At 40.6% G+C, this 17,139-nt stretch overlaps 1 protein-coding gene across 4 annotated transcripts in view; it reads right to left on the bottom strand.

Annotated features, from left to right (window-relative positions):
* Nucleotides 1-10,749: 10,749 nt before the first annotated feature.
* erlin2 (ER lipid raft associated 2) overlaps nucleotides 10,750-17,139 on the bottom strand; it is a 39,864-nt gene continuing 33,474 nt past the window's right edge. For 3 of the 4 annotated variants that reach the window (XM_062051588.1, XM_062051591.1, XM_062051589.1), the window contains 4 exons: nucleotides 16,858-16,949; nucleotides 16,686-16,775; nucleotides 16,151-16,230; nucleotides 10,750-11,432 (listed from right to left, as the gene is read on the bottom strand). In XM_062051588.1, the coding sequence (XP_061907572.1) occupies nucleotides 11,259-11,432; nucleotides 16,151-16,230; nucleotides 16,686-16,775; nucleotides 16,858-16,949 (436 nt within the window). In that variant the 3' untranslated portion in view covers nucleotides 10,750-11,258. The remainder of the gene's footprint in view (nucleotides 11,433-16,150; nucleotides 16,231-16,685; nucleotides 16,776-16,857; nucleotides 16,950-17,139) is intronic. The other variant, XM_062051590.1, reaches the window with a different exon arrangement.

The raw sequence follows: 17,139 nt of genomic DNA, 5'->3' as shown, positions 1-17,139 counted from the left end.
CCACCAAAATAGGAGCGCAAGACAAGAACTAAAACACTACACACAGGAAAACAGCAATAAACTCCAATTAAGTCAGGGTGTGATGTGACAGGTGGTGACAGTACACCTACTTTGAGACAAGAGCTATAGTGATGCATGCTTGGTTATGGTTTGAATTCATATCCAACACTTGCAACAACAACTTTTTACTGTCAACTGAGTTTCGTTTTTTAATGATTTCTGCTGGTGGTGTGCCTCCGCATTTTTTCAACGCAAAAAATGTGCCTTGGCTCAAAAAAGGTTGGAAAACACTGGGCTAGGAGACACCGAGAGTAACAAGCGGTAGAAAATGAATGGATGGTATGGATTTTTTAAAATAATTTAAAAATGTATACTTTTTTTTATTGTATTTTTTTTTTACTTGGGACTTCCCGCGGGCCGGATTTCAAGATGTAGGCCGCTGTTTGGGGACGACTGGTCTAAAACATATCTGGGGGAATATTGTTGGGTCTAGTTCTGTCTCTGGCCATGCTTCCCCCACCCTAGCAGCCGATGGTGTGGCCACACCACAGTGTATGTTTTTGTTGTTGTTGTCTTTGTTTTACTTTTGTAGCTGTATGTAGAAATGTCTGGTTGCGTCAGCTCTGCTCTTTTAATGTCTTTAATGTTCTTTGATGTTTCCCTCTTACACACATGCTTATTTGTGCTATGGCCATGAGGTTTTTTTCCCCCCTTGGCCCCAGTCTGGACCCTCTCTCCAGGGCTCAGGCTTAGAATGAATTTATTTTTCCTCAGCCCCCCCCAGCGTTTACCTGTTTCTCACCTTTTTTGTAAAGGCCGCTGGAAGTTGGCAGACCCTTCAGCGATCCTGTTCTGTCTCCCTGTAATGTTTGATCCTGTTCTGTCTCCCTGTAATGTTTGTCTGCTCTTGAATGGGATTGTGCTGAAAATATTAAGTATTTCTGATTCTGATATACTGTATATATACATACATATACATATATATATACATATGTATGTATATATATATATATATATATATATATATATATATATATATATATATACAGAAAGGCAGCATGAGTTCTTATAAAGTCAGTGATTATACGTCAATACGGAACTTGTTTTGTCAGCTTTTTAAAAAATAAATACAAAAATATTTTGTTGAGGGTGAATTTGTTTAATAAAGACATAAATCACCGCAGCTGGACATTTTTTTAGAGACGTAAATATGTAAGAGCAATACAATTATAAACCTTTACTGAAATATTCAGCTTTTAAGTCCAAGCAAATTAAAAATGTCCTCTGATTAAAGAAAAAAAGATCCTTCCAAGTCAATTTATTTGTTTAAACAATTTTATTAGGTGTATTAGATTTTTAGCTCTGTTAAACCGAGATTGGTGGGTAGGTATGACCTTGGTACACAATCAAGAGACTAAAATGGATGTTAAAACTGAGGCTTTGAAACATTGTATTAAAAGGGCAACAATAATGTAAAGGAAATCCCTCCTAGACTGAACAAAGACATCCTCTAATCGTCTGGAATTAGATTTGGCCAGATGAAAGCTGGCTAAACTGTACGGCAAAGTCCTTTAAGAGAACATCTCCTGATCCAAAGCATATTGTGGAGGCCTCTAACGTCTATCTGACATTGTTGTGATTAGCTGCTAAAAGAAAAAAACACACTTGTATTTATTGATGTGTCCAGGGTGTACCTTTGCTTCCGCCCGAGGGCAGCTGGGATAGGCTCTGGCCCAACCACAACCCCAAGAGGGACAAGCAGTAGACAATTGATGGATGAAAGATAATGAGAGAAGTAACACAATGTAAATGCTAAACTGACTGCTCGTTTTTTTTCAAGTATCCATCCATCCATCTTCCGCTTATCCGAAGTCGGGTCGCGTGGGCAGCAGCCTAAGCAGGGAAGCCCAAACTTCCCTTTCCCCAGCCACTTCGTCCACCTCTTCCCGGGGGATCCCGAGGAGCTCCCTGGCCAACTGGTAGACATAGTCTCTCCACCATGTCTTGGGTCTTACCCCTGGTCTCCTACCGGTTGGACGCAACCCCAAACAGCCTCCCAAGGAGGCGTTCAGGGTCATTCAGACCAGATTGCTGAACCACCTCATCTGGCTCCTCTCCCTGTGGAGGAGCAGCGGCTTTACTTTGAGCTCCCCCCGGATGACAGAGCTTCTCACCCTATCTCTAAGGGAGAGCCCCGCCACCCAGCGGAGGAAACTCATTTCGGCCGCTTGTACCCGTGATCTTGTCCTTTCGGACATAACCCAAAGCTCATGACCATAGGTGAGGATGGGAACGTAGATGGACCGGTAAATTGAGAGCTTTGCCTTCCGGCTCAGCTCTTTCTTCACCACAACGGATCGATACAGTGTCCGCATTACTGAAGACGCCGCACCGCTCTCACGATCCACTCTTCCCTCACTCGTGAACAAGACTCCGAGGTACTTGAACTCCTCCACTTGGGGCAAGATCTCCTCCCCAACCCGGAGATGGCACTCCACCCTTTTCCGGGCGAGAACCAAGGACTCGGACTTGGAGGTGCTGATTCTCATCCCAGTCTCTTCACACTCGGCTGCGAACCGATCCAGTGAGAGCTGAAGATCCTGGCCAGATGAAGCCATCAGGACCACATCATCTGCAAAAAGCAAAGACCTAATCCTGCAGCCACCAAACCGGATCCCCTCAACGCCTTGACTGCGCCTAGAAATTCTGTCCATAAAAGTTATGAACAGAATCGGTGACAAAGGGCAGTCTTGGCGGAGTCCAACCCTCACTGGAAACGTGTCCGACTTACTGCCGGCAACGCGGACCAAGCTCTGACACTGATCGTACAGGGAGCGGACTCAACCCAATGGGCACAATGAGAAACCTTGGAGTGGACCACAGATGTGGGGACCCGCACCCCTGGGCGACCGGTGCAATGGATGTGGAGTGGATCTAGTTAATAGTGTGAGAGTCCAGTCCATAGTGGGATCATCTTGAGTGGAAACCAAGTCATCAGCGCAGAGACGTCATCAACTGATGCACAGATGAGTGGTCACCCTTTCTCTAAGGGAGAGCCCCGCCACCCGACGGAGAAAACTCAATTTGGCCTCTTGTACCCGTGATCTTGTCCTTTCGGTCATAACCCACATCTCATGACCATAGGTGAGGATATGGACGTAGATCGACCGGTAAATTGAGATCTCTGCCTTCCGACTTAGCTCTTTCTTCACCACAACGGACCGACGCAGGATCCGCATCCCTGATCCGCCCGTCAATCTCACCATCCACTCTTCCCTCACTCGTGAACAAGACCCCGAGGTACTTGAACTCCCCCACTTTTTTGGAGTACTGTATTGAAAATGACGGTTATATTTATGATATATCAATGATGTCTAAATACGATTGAACCTCTTAAAATGCTGCATGAAAACGATTTCTATATGTGGAGGTGAAAGTGTTGCGGTGCATATTTAAGATATGTACATCATAGTAAGGGTGTAACGGTACGTGTATTTGTATTGAACCGTTTCGGTACGGGGGTTTCGGTTCGGTTCGGAGGTGTACTGAACTTGTTTCCACACGGACATATTAAGTAGCGTACCGCACGTTGTGTAAACAATGCACACCGAGGCACAACACACGGCATGCTAGCAGCGATCGGGCTACGACAACGAAGCGAAAGCGGTTTGCCGACATTGTTCAGCAGCGGTAGGGTATGCTTCTGGCAACACGTCAAACATGCTAACCCGTTTGAAGCGTCACCACCCCCAAGTGAACATCGCTTCAACGACGAGAATGACGAGTGTCGTGCAAACACCGCATTCAAGCAGCCTCTCCTCGGCGAGTCAGGCAGGGCTAAAGCAATAACAAATGTTTTTATAGCAGCAGATTTAAGACCATATTGCATTAAAAACTAGATTTTGACCCTTCTTCTTTCTGCAGACAATGTGGATAAACTGATTTTTCTGGCAAAAAACATGAAGATTGAGTGAAAGTTACCAGGGTACTGTACTGTGCAATTTACTAATAAAAGTCTCAATCAATCAATCAATCAAAAAAAGCACTTTATACGTAGAAAAGTTTTGTTAAGAAACCATTCTGAGCCTTTTTATTTTATATATGTTGACCACATTAACCCTGGCAATGGACCCTGTGTGTATATGTATGTTATTGTTATGCTTAGCATTCATGACTGCCTGCTGTTGCACTGATCAGCCTAGTGGTGGCTCACATCCATCACACACACACAGCTATTTCTATTTTTGGGCAGAATTATTATAGTGTTCCCAATGTTAAAAGGATAAAGCCATTGTTTACAAACTTGGTAAATAAATAACCAAAAAATGTTTATTTTGTTGTTTTCTTACTGTACCGAAAATGAACCGAACCGTGACCTCTAAACCGAGGTACGTACCGAACCGAACTTTTTGTGTACCGTTATACCCTTAGTACATAGATTTAAAAAAATGCATACATTTAAATGATGCCTAAAGAGAGACATAGACAGCGAGTCAATCCAACATAGCTCAGCTTTAAACTTGTTGGGACAGAAAAAGAAATGAAGTACTGTACATAGCTGAAACTTAATCGGGGCCGTCAATAATGACATAATCCGTTATGTAGGCATCAAATAATGCATACAGAGTAGATCAAGCACGATTCCTGAGTAGCCGATATGTCTTACAAAGCTAATTAAAATGTTCCAAATGTAAACAAAAATGTTTAAAAAAAGTGGTGGTGACGTCAAAATGTGGGCATGTTAAAGTAGTAGCATTCAATCATGGGTACTTTAACTTTAACTTAACTTAGTCATCTTGGTCATGGTTGGTCGCAAAAGTCCGATGGTTAAGTAGAACTGAAGCATTTTTTTCTAACACATACTTGCCAACCCTCCCGTTTTTAGCGGGAGAATCCCGATATTCAGCGCGTCTCCCGACAACCTCCCGGCAGAGATTTTCTCCCGACAAACTCCCGGTATTCAGCCGGAGCTGGAGGCCACGCCCCCTCCAGCTCAATGCGGACCTGAGACTGAGTGGGGACAGCCTGTTCTCACGTCCGCTTTCCCACAAAATAAACAGCTTGCCTGCCCAAAGACGTCATAACATCTAGGGGTTTTATAGAGTGCACAACTGCGCACACAACAAGGAGACGAAGCAGAAGAACGAGGAAATTACAGACATGACGGCCGAAATGATATACTCATCATGAACGGAGAAGTTAAACAGGACAATACTGCCATCTAATGGATAGCCACTGGAACACTGAAATTGAAGTATTTTTTTTTTTTCTATGTAAATAAAATAAAATAAAAATAAAAAAATATAGCTAGAATTCACTAAAAGTCAAGTATTTCATACATACATACATACATACATACATACATACATACATACATATATATATATATATATATATATATATATATATATATATATATATATATATATATATATATATATATATATATATATATATATATATATATATATGAAATATATATGAAATACTCGAGTTGGTGAATTCTAGCTGTAAATAACCACGCTCCCCGCCCCCAAACACCCCCCCCCCCCACCCCCACCCCCGACCAAGCCCACCCCCCACCTCCCGATATTGGAGGTCTCAAGGTTGGCAAGTATGTTCTAACAAGGAGTCCACTTGCCTCGACTCAACTTTTGTGACCCACACGCCATGTTCTGTACAGGAATAACAACAAAAACTATAACAAAACAGCCAAAATGGACTTTTGTGGTCGGTCTTAACGTGGACCCCGACTTAAACAAGTTGAACAACTTATTCGGGTGTTACCATCTAGTGGTCAATTGTACGGAATATGTATTGTACTGTGCAATCTACCGTATTTTTCGGACTATAAGTCGCAGTTTTTTTTCATAGTTTGGCCGGAGGTGCGACTTATACTCAGGAGCGACTTATGTGTGAAATTATTAACACATTACCGTAAAATATCAAATAATATTATTTAGCTCATTCACGTAAGAGACTAGACGTATAAGATTTCATGGGATTTAGCGATTAGGAGTGACAGATTGTTTGGTAAACGTATAGCATGTTCTATATATTATAGTTATTTGAATGACTCTTACCATAATATGTTACGTTAACATACCAGGCACGTTCTCAGTTGGTTATTTACGCCTCATATAACGTACACTTATTCAGCCTGTTGTTCACTATTCTTTATTTATTTTAAATTGCCTTTCAAATGTCTATTCTTGGTGTTGGCTTTTATCAAATAAATTTCCCCAAAAAATGAGACTTATATATGTTTTTTTCCTTCTTTATTATGCATTTTCAGCCGGTGCGATTTATACTCCGGAGCAATTTATACTCCGAAAAATACGGTAATTAGTTACTATGGTAATCCAAGTCACAGCAGCTCAGACGAGGCACCAAGCAGTGTGGGTGGGGAGCGTTTCCACAGACGCAGAAGGAGCTTTTCACAACAAAGTTCTAAAGCTTAGTGATATATCAGATGTATCGGATTGTAGTTGGGTTTATTTTGTACCCTTCGCGTCCATATTTCACTGTTTGTTGCATTTTTGTTGCGTTTCACATATGTCGATCGAAAGGGGGTGTGACATTCATATTTTGTCAATATTCAGTGTTTTATCGGTCATAGAAAAATGTAAAATTCCATTACGTTTTTTAAGGCGGTCTGTCATAACGTTTTTAGCATTCAATCAGACATTATTGTGAAGTTTTGTATTAGTGTCCCTAAAAATAGATATACCGGCCCCCAGACACATTTTTTTTCTCTAAATCTGGCCCCCCCGAGTCAAAATAATTGCCCAGGCCTGCTCTAGAACCATATCACCAATACTTTAAAAGTGAGGTCCATTTTCTAACTAATTAATTGACGTTGACATTTATATGACTGCATTCTGCTAGCATCCTTGGCAAATCAAAGTGACCCGTGAGATATTACAAGATGCTGGAATATGAGTGAGGCAGAGTAAAGTAGTCAACAAACGACACTGATGTAATCTCCTCGGGCTGGAAATATTGGCGCACTTTTGATTGGACGTTCATACAAAAGATAATAAACATTAATTAACAGTTTATCTTAACAATGAATAAGCGAAGCAGGAGAGAACTTTTGTTTCGACCTGAAGCCAACACAGAGGACTACAAATATTCAGTGGAGTGATTTGACGTTTAAAGGGGAACTGCACTTTTTTGGGGGGAATTTTGCCTTTCCTTTACAATCTTTATGAGAGACAAGAAGACAAAATGTGTTTTTTTTTTCATTTTAGTTTGTAATAATTGGCTCCTTATCGGTGGCAAGCAATGCAGCTAATGGGATCAATTCATTCTGCCTCTAAATCCCTTCAAAAATACATTGAAAAATCGCCAACAATAGTTAATTTACATTTCCATAACCTGTATAAAAACCAAGCTGTAGCGACATTGTTAATTTAAGAGCAAACACTTGGAAACTCTTTTTCCAGCGTACTAACACATTGCCTAACAATTTACCATGAATTGATTAACGTGGACCCCGACTTAAACAAGTTGAAAAACTTATTGGGGTGTTACCATTTAGTGGTCAATTGTACGGAATATGTACTGTACTGTGCAATCTACTAATAAAAGTCTTAATCAATCAATCAATGAAAGCCTCGCAACTGCATGCTAAGGCATTAGCCGTAAACTAGCATCTGTGTCAGCAGCTGAATGGCTTTAAAGTAGGGATGTCCGATAATGGCTTTTTGCCGATATCCGATATGCCGATATTGTCCAACTCTTTAATTACAGATACCGATATCAACCGATACCGATATCAACCGATATATACAGTCGTGGAATTAACACATTATTATGCCTAATTTGGACAACGAGGTATGGTGAAGATAAGCTACTTTTTAAAAAAATGAATCAAATAAAATAAGATAAACGAATTAAAAACATTTTCTTGAATAAAAAAGAAAGTAAAACAATATAAAAACAGTTACATAGAAATTAGTAATTAATGAAAATTTGTAAAATGAACTGTTAAAGGTTAGTATTATTAGTGGACCAGCAGCACGCACAATCAGGTGTGCTTACGGACTGTATCCCTTGCAGACTGTATTGATATATTTTGATATATAATGTAGGAACCAGAATATTAATAACAGAAAGAAACAACCCTTTTGTGTGAATGAGTGTGAATGAGTGTAAATGGGGGAGGGAGGTTTTTTGGGTTGGTGCACTAATTGTAAGTGTATCTTGTGTTTTTTATGTGGATTTAATAAAAAAACAAAAACAAAAAACAAAAAAAACAAAACGATACTGATAATAAAAAAAACGATACCGATAATTTCCGATATTACATTTTAACGCATTTATCGGCCGATAATATCGGCAGACCGATATTATCGGACATCTCTACTTTAAAGCTTTTAATGCACAAAACAATGCAATATAGGACACAAATCTGTACTGACTGAAAAACATGAACAATCTTATTACAATATCTATAAAGTGTTAGCCCACATTTCATGTTTTGTTTGTACGCAGCAAGCTCGACAGCGTACAGTATGTACTGTAGTTGTACTGCATGTGTTATGATCAATATTATAGTGACAGTTGTGCGTTTGGTCCAGCTGGCCGGGGGAGTTTTTTCCAGTTGGTTTTGGGTAAGCACACCATTTATGTCGGCATAGCTCGGCTCCAAATTTACACCATCAAGTTACATTGACCTCACCCTCTCGGCTTCCATCTGCTCCAACGTTTTACCCGTCTTCCTTGTGCTGGCTTCTATAACCAGCAGTTCATCCTCTGTATATTCAGGTTCTAAAAAGATAAGGTTGTAAATCCTTGCCATGATTAGAAAAGACACACGTTTGTTTTTCGGAAGTAAGAACACACATTTGTTAAAAAGTTAAAGTTAAAGTACCAATGATTGTCACACACACACTAGGTGTGGTGAAATTTGTCCTCGGCATTTGACCCATCCCCTTGTTCACCCCCCTGGGAGGTGAGGGGAGCAGTGGGCAGCAGCTGTGGCCACGCCTGGGAATCATTTGTGGTGATATAACCCCCAATTCCAACCCATGATGCTGAGTGCCAAGCAGGGAGGTAATGGGTCCCATTTTTATAGTCTTTGCTATGACTCGGCCGGGGGTTTGAACTCACAACCTACCGATCTCAGGGCGGACACTCTAACCACTAGGCCACTTGTTGCCGGAAGTCGGAAGTGCGTTGCTATGGAAACGGTAATAAATGCGCTGAGGAAATTAGCTCCGGTATTGCTTAAAAAGACTAAAATACGGTTAATATTGTACATATGGTTATGGATGTGCCCATACTTGCCAACCTTGAGACTTCTGATTTCGGGAGATGGGAGGAGTTAGTGCTGCAAGGGTTTCTGGGTATTTGTTCTGTTGTGTTACGGTGCGGATGTTCTCCCGAAATGTGTTTGTCATTCTTGTTTGGTGTGGGTTCACAGTGTGGCGCATATTTGTAACAGTGTTAAAGTTGTTTATACGGTCACCCTTCAGTGTGACCGATATGGCTGTTGATCAAGTATAACTTGCATTCACTTATGTGTGTGTAAAAGCCGTATTTATTATGTGACTGGGCCGGCACGCTGTTTGTAAGGAGGAAAAGCGGACGGGACGACAGGTTGTAGAGGACGCTAAAGTTAAAGTTAAAGTACCAATGATTGTCACAAACACACTAGATGTGGTAAAATCTGTCCTCTGCATTTGACCCATCCCCTTGTTCACCCCCTGGGAGGTGAGGGGAGCAGTGGGTAGCAGCGGTGCCGCGCCCGGGAATCATTTTTGGTGATTTAACCCCCGATTCCAACCCTTGATGCTGAGTGCCAAGCAGGGAGGTAATGGGTCCCATTTTTATAGTCGTTGGTATGACTCGGCCGGGGGTTTGAACTCACAACCTACCGATCTCAGGGCGGACCCTCTAATCACTAGGCCACTTGTTGCCGGAAGTCGGAAGTGCGTTGCTATGGAAACGGAAATAAATGCGCTGAGGAAATTAGTTCCGGTATTGCTTAAAAAGACTAAAATACGGTTAATATTGTACATATTGTTATGGATGTGCCCATACTTGCCAACCTTGAGACTTCTGATTTCGGGAGATGGGAGGAGTTAGTGCTGCAAGGGGTTCTGGGTATTTGTTCTGTTGTGTTACGGTGCGGATGTTCTCCCGAAATGTGTTTGTCATTCTTGTTTGGTGTGGGTTCACAGTGTGGCGCATATTTGTAACAGTGTTAAAGTTGTTTATACGTCTACCCTCAGTGTGACCTGTATGGCTGTTGACCAAGTATGCATTGCACTCACTTATGTGTGTGTAAAAGCCGTATTTATTATGTGACTGGGCCGGCACGCTGTTTGTAAGGAGGAAAAGCGGACGGGACGACAGGTTGTAGAGGACGCTAAAGGCAGTGCCTTTAAGGCACGCCCCCAATATTGTTGTCCGGGTGGAAATCCGGAGAATGGTTGCCCCGGGAGATTTTCGGGAGGGGCACTGACATTTGTGAGTCTCCCGGGAAAATCGGGAGGGTTGGCAAGTATGGATGTGCCTGTTCCTACATTATGTATATACTTGCAGCGTGTAATTAAAATTTTGATGCAGCTGAGATAGGCTCCAGCACCACCTGTGACCCCGGAAGGGACAAGCGGTAGCAAATGGATGGAGGTTTTTGAAGTTGTTTTACAGGGCTTTGAGGCTACAATGGTGGCTCCCATTAGCCGCATCTTGCAAGCGTTTTTTAATCATCTTTAGAGTCCTTACATTTTTTTTAAAAAAATACATGTGTGTTCTTGTCGCTCATGATGATTGTGACAATTTGGCAAAATTCCCAAAAAAGTGTAGTTCCCATTTAATAAGGGGCTCATGAAAAAAACAAATGCTTGTTGGTCTAAACACATTCTGTACTTCTACCCTTGGGGCACCACTCCCTATTGGAATGCTGTCATATTGAAGGCATTATCACTTGCTTGTGCTTGATGCATTTCCACGCTAGCCGTGCTCTTTTTTGTTTCTCAACGTCACACAGCAACACACTTCAACTCACGTGTGATGCAATCAAACATGTTGTTCTTCTACCAGTACCAAACAAAGAGGCATCCCTGAAAAGGTTATATTCTGACTTTTTACATGCTTATTCCAATGTTGAGAGTTTCTAGCAGTGGTTCTGAGGTTCATGTCAGCAGGGCTTCTCTGGGCTGAAGGAAAAAACCTGCATAGTTTGTGTCACGACCCTCCAACATTGAGTCCACCAACCATGTGCAGTCCTCCCAGTACCTTCTCGTCTAATCCATGTCCAAAATCTGCTCGCCCACAAAGTCCACGGCTGCAGACGCCTTGATGGACGATCCGGCTGAGTCCATGAACATCTGGGGAATGTCGTTTCCAAAGTAGATTTTGCTGTTGGCAGCAATGGCCTTGTACTTCATGAGCTGCAGGTATTCTGGAGTTAACTTCATCTGGAAGAGTGCAAACACAATCAAAATGCTTTCAAATGATTTATGTTCAAATGTGTACATTTAATATTGTTTTGTCAAGTGTTGTCAATGCCTGTACCGTATTTTCCGCACTATAAGGGGCACCTAAAAACCTCCAATTTTGTCAAAAGCTGACAGTGCGCCTTATAATCCGGTGCGCCTTATATATGGACCAATTTTTATTTTTATCTCCTTCATTGATGTGCATCTTTGATCGATAAACCTCAATTATTCAATTATACATTTACACACCAATGCCTGAGAAGGAGCAGGATGAAGAAAAATCTTATATTTCCCTGCCCCCTTCAACATAATACGTAGTCTTACTTAATGGATGTCATATAAACCCGTGGTCCCCAACCACCGGGCCGCGCAAGAAATTAAAAAAAAAAAAAATATATATATATATATTTTTTTTAAATTAAATTAAATCAACATAAAAAACACAATATATACATATTGTGTATGTGTATGTCAATATAGATCAATACAGTCTGCAGGGATACAGTCCGTAAGCACACATGATTGTATTTCTTTATGAAAAAAAAATAAAAATAAAATAAAATAACCCCCCCCCGGTCCGTGGGACAAATTTTAAAGCGTTGACCGGTCCCCAGCTACAAAAAGGTTGGGGACCACTGATATAAACCAACAATTACATCCACATATAATGAAAACAAACAAAAAAACACACACAAAAAAAAAAACACAAGTGCAAAACTTCATGAAGTACAAACCGAACAAAAAAAAAAAATAAAAAAAATAATATACACCTCACGGGATGATACAAAACAAATACAAAACCAGGCAAAAAATATGTAAAATAAATATAAAGCAAAATGTAAACACTTATGGATGTCCATATGATCTTATTGTTCTGTCTTTATATATATTTTTTCAATTGGAATATATTTTTACAGTCTTTTATCTCATTGTAAAGAGAATTCCATACATGGACCAATATTGAGCCTCCATCAGGTAAAAGTTTCAATCAATCAATCAATCGCAACTACGGTAAGCAGCCGCCGACTTCATTTTCCCCCTACGGTAAGCAGCCGCCCCCGTAGAAAACAAAGAAGTGCGCGGTGCATGCTGGGATATATGACTGCGCGAGGCATGCCGTTTTGATTTCCATTTGTTTTTTTATGTAAAGACCCCAAAATGGCTCCTATTAAGAGACACGCTTACGACGCAGAGTTTAAACTTAAGACGATCAGTCACGCAGTAGAACACGGGAATAGAGCAGCAGTGACAACTGACTCCATTAATGACGACTTCGAAGAGACGGAGCATGTTGGATGCCGTATCCGCCCAACGGTTTAATTCGGACACTGAAGAAGAAGAATTCGAGGGATTCGTGGATGAGGAATAACTTCATAAAGTGAGCTTTACATGTTTATTTTGTGTGTTGTGTTGTGTGACATTAACGTTTGAGCAACGTTGAGTTATTGATATATTGTTATTGCTCTGCACCAATTCGAGTGTTACTATATTGTGATTGCACTAACGTTTGATTTACCGTAACAGTATCACCGTTTTTTACGTGTTTATTGAATTAGGGAAGAGTTCCGCTCCACTATGTGATATAAATGTTGCACTACATGTTATACCTTGCTGTTGTTAAAAGATAAACAAAACACCACGTCACTGACTTTACCTCGGGGAAAATAATAAAACAGCTAATAAAACAGCTGTTTATTCATTTTGGGAGTGAACAGAGTTGTCAGAACGCTGGTTTGTAATCTATTAATAAAGTTTGACTGACCCATTTGACTGTTTTGTTGACATTCCCTTTAGCGCAGCTCCATCTAATGGATGCATAGGTGCGCCTTATAATCCGGTGCGCCTTATATATGAACAAAATTTTGAAATATGCCATTCATTGAATGTGCGCCTTATAATCCGGTACGCCTTATGTGCGGAAAATACGGTACTTTGTATTAGAACTAAAAGAGTGATTTTATTAACTGTCCCTTTTTTCCCTGTGCATTTGTAATTGCTCTTAAACCAAATGTAAACGTTTTCTCCGATTACTCAATTTATCTAAAACATTTTCAGTAGAATATCTGATTACTAAAATATTCGATAGCTGCAGCTCTAGAATTTTACCAGCCTTAATGATTATTAGTTATCAACAAGTCCCAACAAGTGTTGATTCTATTTTACCAGTCAATACAGTAAGGATGTGAGGATTGATCGGCTACCAATCGGTATCGTCCAATTTTTGTTAAAGGGTAAGTGATCGTCATTGCCGATTAATGCATTTTCCTGCCGATCACAAACGCCAATTCTCTCTGGCTGACACTATTTCTTTTAGTTTCCCGGCTGACAAGCGGATGACAGCTAACTAGTGTCTACATGCACAGTTTGTAATGATAGTCACATCCATTATGGAAAATTACGGACACTGCATTTCTTAGTATCTTAAGATTGTTTATCACTGGAGGACGAGGCTGAACATGTTGCACACTGAGGGCAAGCCAGGAGCATGCTAATAGTTGGACAACAACTAAGCTTATTTGGTGGTGTTGATACCAAGGGTAGTATTGATATATGATTGATACTAATTTGACTACATCAATATTTTTTATTTCTCAAAATCATTTTTTGTTGGTTTACAAAATCAGGGAATAAGGCTCCGGACATAGGAGAATTTAAATGAGTAGTATATATTAGTTTTTGCTTTTGTTTAGTAATTCTGTACTATTGACTTTGTTTTTTTCAATAATTGCATGTAATAAAAGAGAATGAGAAACTGGTTTAATATTGTATTGATATGGTTGAAATGTCAATAGAACTTACCATAAACACATTTTAAAAAATAGTTATACATGCGATCAGTATTGGTATCAACTAGAGATGTCCGATAATGGCTTTTTTGCAGATATCCAATATTCCGATATTGTCCAACTCTTAATTACAGATTCCGATATCACCCGATACCGATATATACAGTCGTGGAATTAACACATTATTATACCTAATTTTGTTGTGATGCCCCGCTGGATGCATACAATGTAACAAGGCTTTCCAAAATAAATCAACTCCAGTTATGGAAAAAAATGCCAACATGGCACTGCCATATTTATTATTGAAGTCACAAAGTGCATTATTTTTTTTTAACATGCCTCAAAACAGCAGCTTGGAATTTGGGACATGCTCTCCCTGAGAGAGCATGAGGAGGTTGAGGTGGGCAGGGTTGAAGGGGGCGGGGTTGATGCGTGTGTGTGGGGGGTGGGGAGTTAGTGCTGCAAGGGGTTCTGGGTATTTGTTCTGTTGTGTTTATGTTGTGTTACGGTGCGGATGTTCTCCCGAAATGTGTTTGTCATTCTTGTTTGGTGTGGGTTCACAGTGTGGCGCATATTTGTAACAGTGTTAAAGTTGTTTATACGGCAACCCTCAGTGTGACCTGTTTGGCTGTTGACCAAGTATGCATGGCATTCACTTGTGTGTGTGAAAAGCCGTAGATATTATGTGATTGGGCCACCCTCACGCAAAGGCAGTGCCTTTAAGGTTTATTGGCGCTCTGTATTTCTCCCTACGCCCGTGTACCACTCCGTACAGCATGAGCTCAAATATACCTACATGAGGCATAATGATGCAATATGTACATACAGCACAGCCTAAATAGCATATTAGCATTGATTAGCTTGCAGTCATGCACTGACCAAATATGCCTGATTAGCACTCCAACAAGTCAATAACATCAACAAAGCTCACCTTTGTGCATTCACGCACAGTATAAAACTTTTGGTGGACAAAATGAGACAAAGGAGTGGAATATTTTACATATAAACAAACTTTTGCGTCACAGTCCACACTATGGCGAGTTCAAGAACCGCCGAAATTAGTAGGACAAAACGATGTTCACGAAATACTCTCATCAGTGAAGCATACACACAAACATATTAAACTGTGGGCTTTCGAATTGGGATGGTTTGTGTCATGTTTGTCCTCAAACAAAAAACATACTAGAACTACACTACCGTTCAAAAGTTTGGGGTCACATTGAAATGTCCTTATTTTTGAAGGAAAAGCACTGTACTTTTCAATGAAGATAACTTTAAACTAGTCTTAACTTTAAAGAAATACACTCTATACATTGCTAATGTGGTAAATGACTATTCTAGCTGCAAATGTCTGGTTTTTGGTGCAATATCTACATAGGTGTATAGAGGCCCATTTCCAGCAACTATCACTCCAGTGTTCTAATGGTACAATGTGTTTGCTCATTGGCTCAGAAGGCTAATTGATGATTAGAAAACCCTTGTGCAATCATGTTCACACATCTGAAAACAGTTTAGCTCGTTACAGAAGCTACAAAACTGACCTACCTTTTAGCAGATTGAGTTTCTGGAGCATCACATTTGTGGGGTCAATTAAACGCTCAAAATGGCCAGAAAAAGAGAACTTTCATCTGAAACTCGACGGTCTATTCTTGTTCTTAGAAATGAAGGCTATTCCACAAAATTGTTTGGGTGACCCCAAACTTTTGAACGGTAGTGTAAAAAAAAAAAGGTCTCCCATCTTTTTCCATTTTCAATCCTTTTTAAAAAATGCTCCAGGGAGCCACTAGGGTGGCACTAAAGAGCCGCGGGTTGCTGACCCTCTCTGTAGTGACAGTCAAACCTTTTTTATTTTATTTTTTTTACACTAAGATACTTTAATGCGTGGCTCATGGCTTAATTGTTTTGCCTTACCTTGTTGGCCTGCGCAGCTCTCTGTGCTGTGTAGAACTCGGCATCTGCCCTGGCCTTCTGTCGTGCCACAAAAGCCCCATCTGTGAACCACACAGGGTGTCGTGACGAGACAGAAAGCAGAAAGGTGCCAAACGCTACAATTGTGTGCTCTGCCGAGGTAGTGTTACAAACCAGTAGGATTCCACAATTTGGCTGAGATTCAAGCTTTACTGAATGTAATAGTGCTCTGATCATAACTGCTTTTCTTTCTAGACAGTTTGGCGTGTCGAGGAGATTGCATCTTCCAAACACACTTGTTGTGTCCAAGAAAGCTGATGAAAGTCAAGATAGTGCCTTCTATAACTTGAAAGTTAGTAAAGGTAGTGCGGCGGCTGTAGCATTGGCTCACACACAAATAAGGAAGACAGATATTACGCATGATGTTTTAGCTGTGCAGCTGCTGGGACATGCCAAATATGTACTACGGTGTGAAAACAAAAACAAAAAGACTACAGTATATCGCAATCTTAAGCTGAGTCCTCCCCAGGATACACACCCTCAATTTCAGAGATCTTTTTCTCAGTTTCCTTCTCCATGACTTTCTGTCCAAATTTGATTTCTGCCACTTCGGCCACTTTTTCAGCCTCTGTAAAACACATCATTCAACATCTGTTTTTTTTCCATGAACGCCTGTATTTACATTGTAGATTATATTATTACTCTCTTACCAATCACAGCTTTGATCCTTTCGGTCTCTGCCTCTTTCTCCACAACCTTCTGTGTCTGCTGGGAGATCAGCAGTTTTGTCTTCTCACTCTCCCTGTGGGTAAACGATGGTGATTGTACATCAGAGATGAAATAGTATGAACATTATTTTATTATTATTATGACCACATTTATCACAGTTATCAATTACGTTTGAAGCAATACTAATCGCTACGTTTGCAGGACGAAATCAGGACTTGCAGCGCGGTGCCTCCCTGTTTAAAGCGCCACCTTTATCGTTTGTT

Source organism: Entelurus aequoreus, linkage group LG06 (genome assembly GCF_033978785.1).
Source record: "Entelurus aequoreus isolate RoL-2023_Sb linkage group LG06, RoL_Eaeq_v1.1, whole genome shotgun sequence".
Classification (NCBI taxonomy): domain Eukaryota; kingdom Metazoa; phylum Chordata; class Actinopteri; order Syngnathiformes; family Syngnathidae; genus Entelurus; species Entelurus aequoreus.
This window is presented reverse-complemented; position numbering and strand designations above follow the sequence as displayed.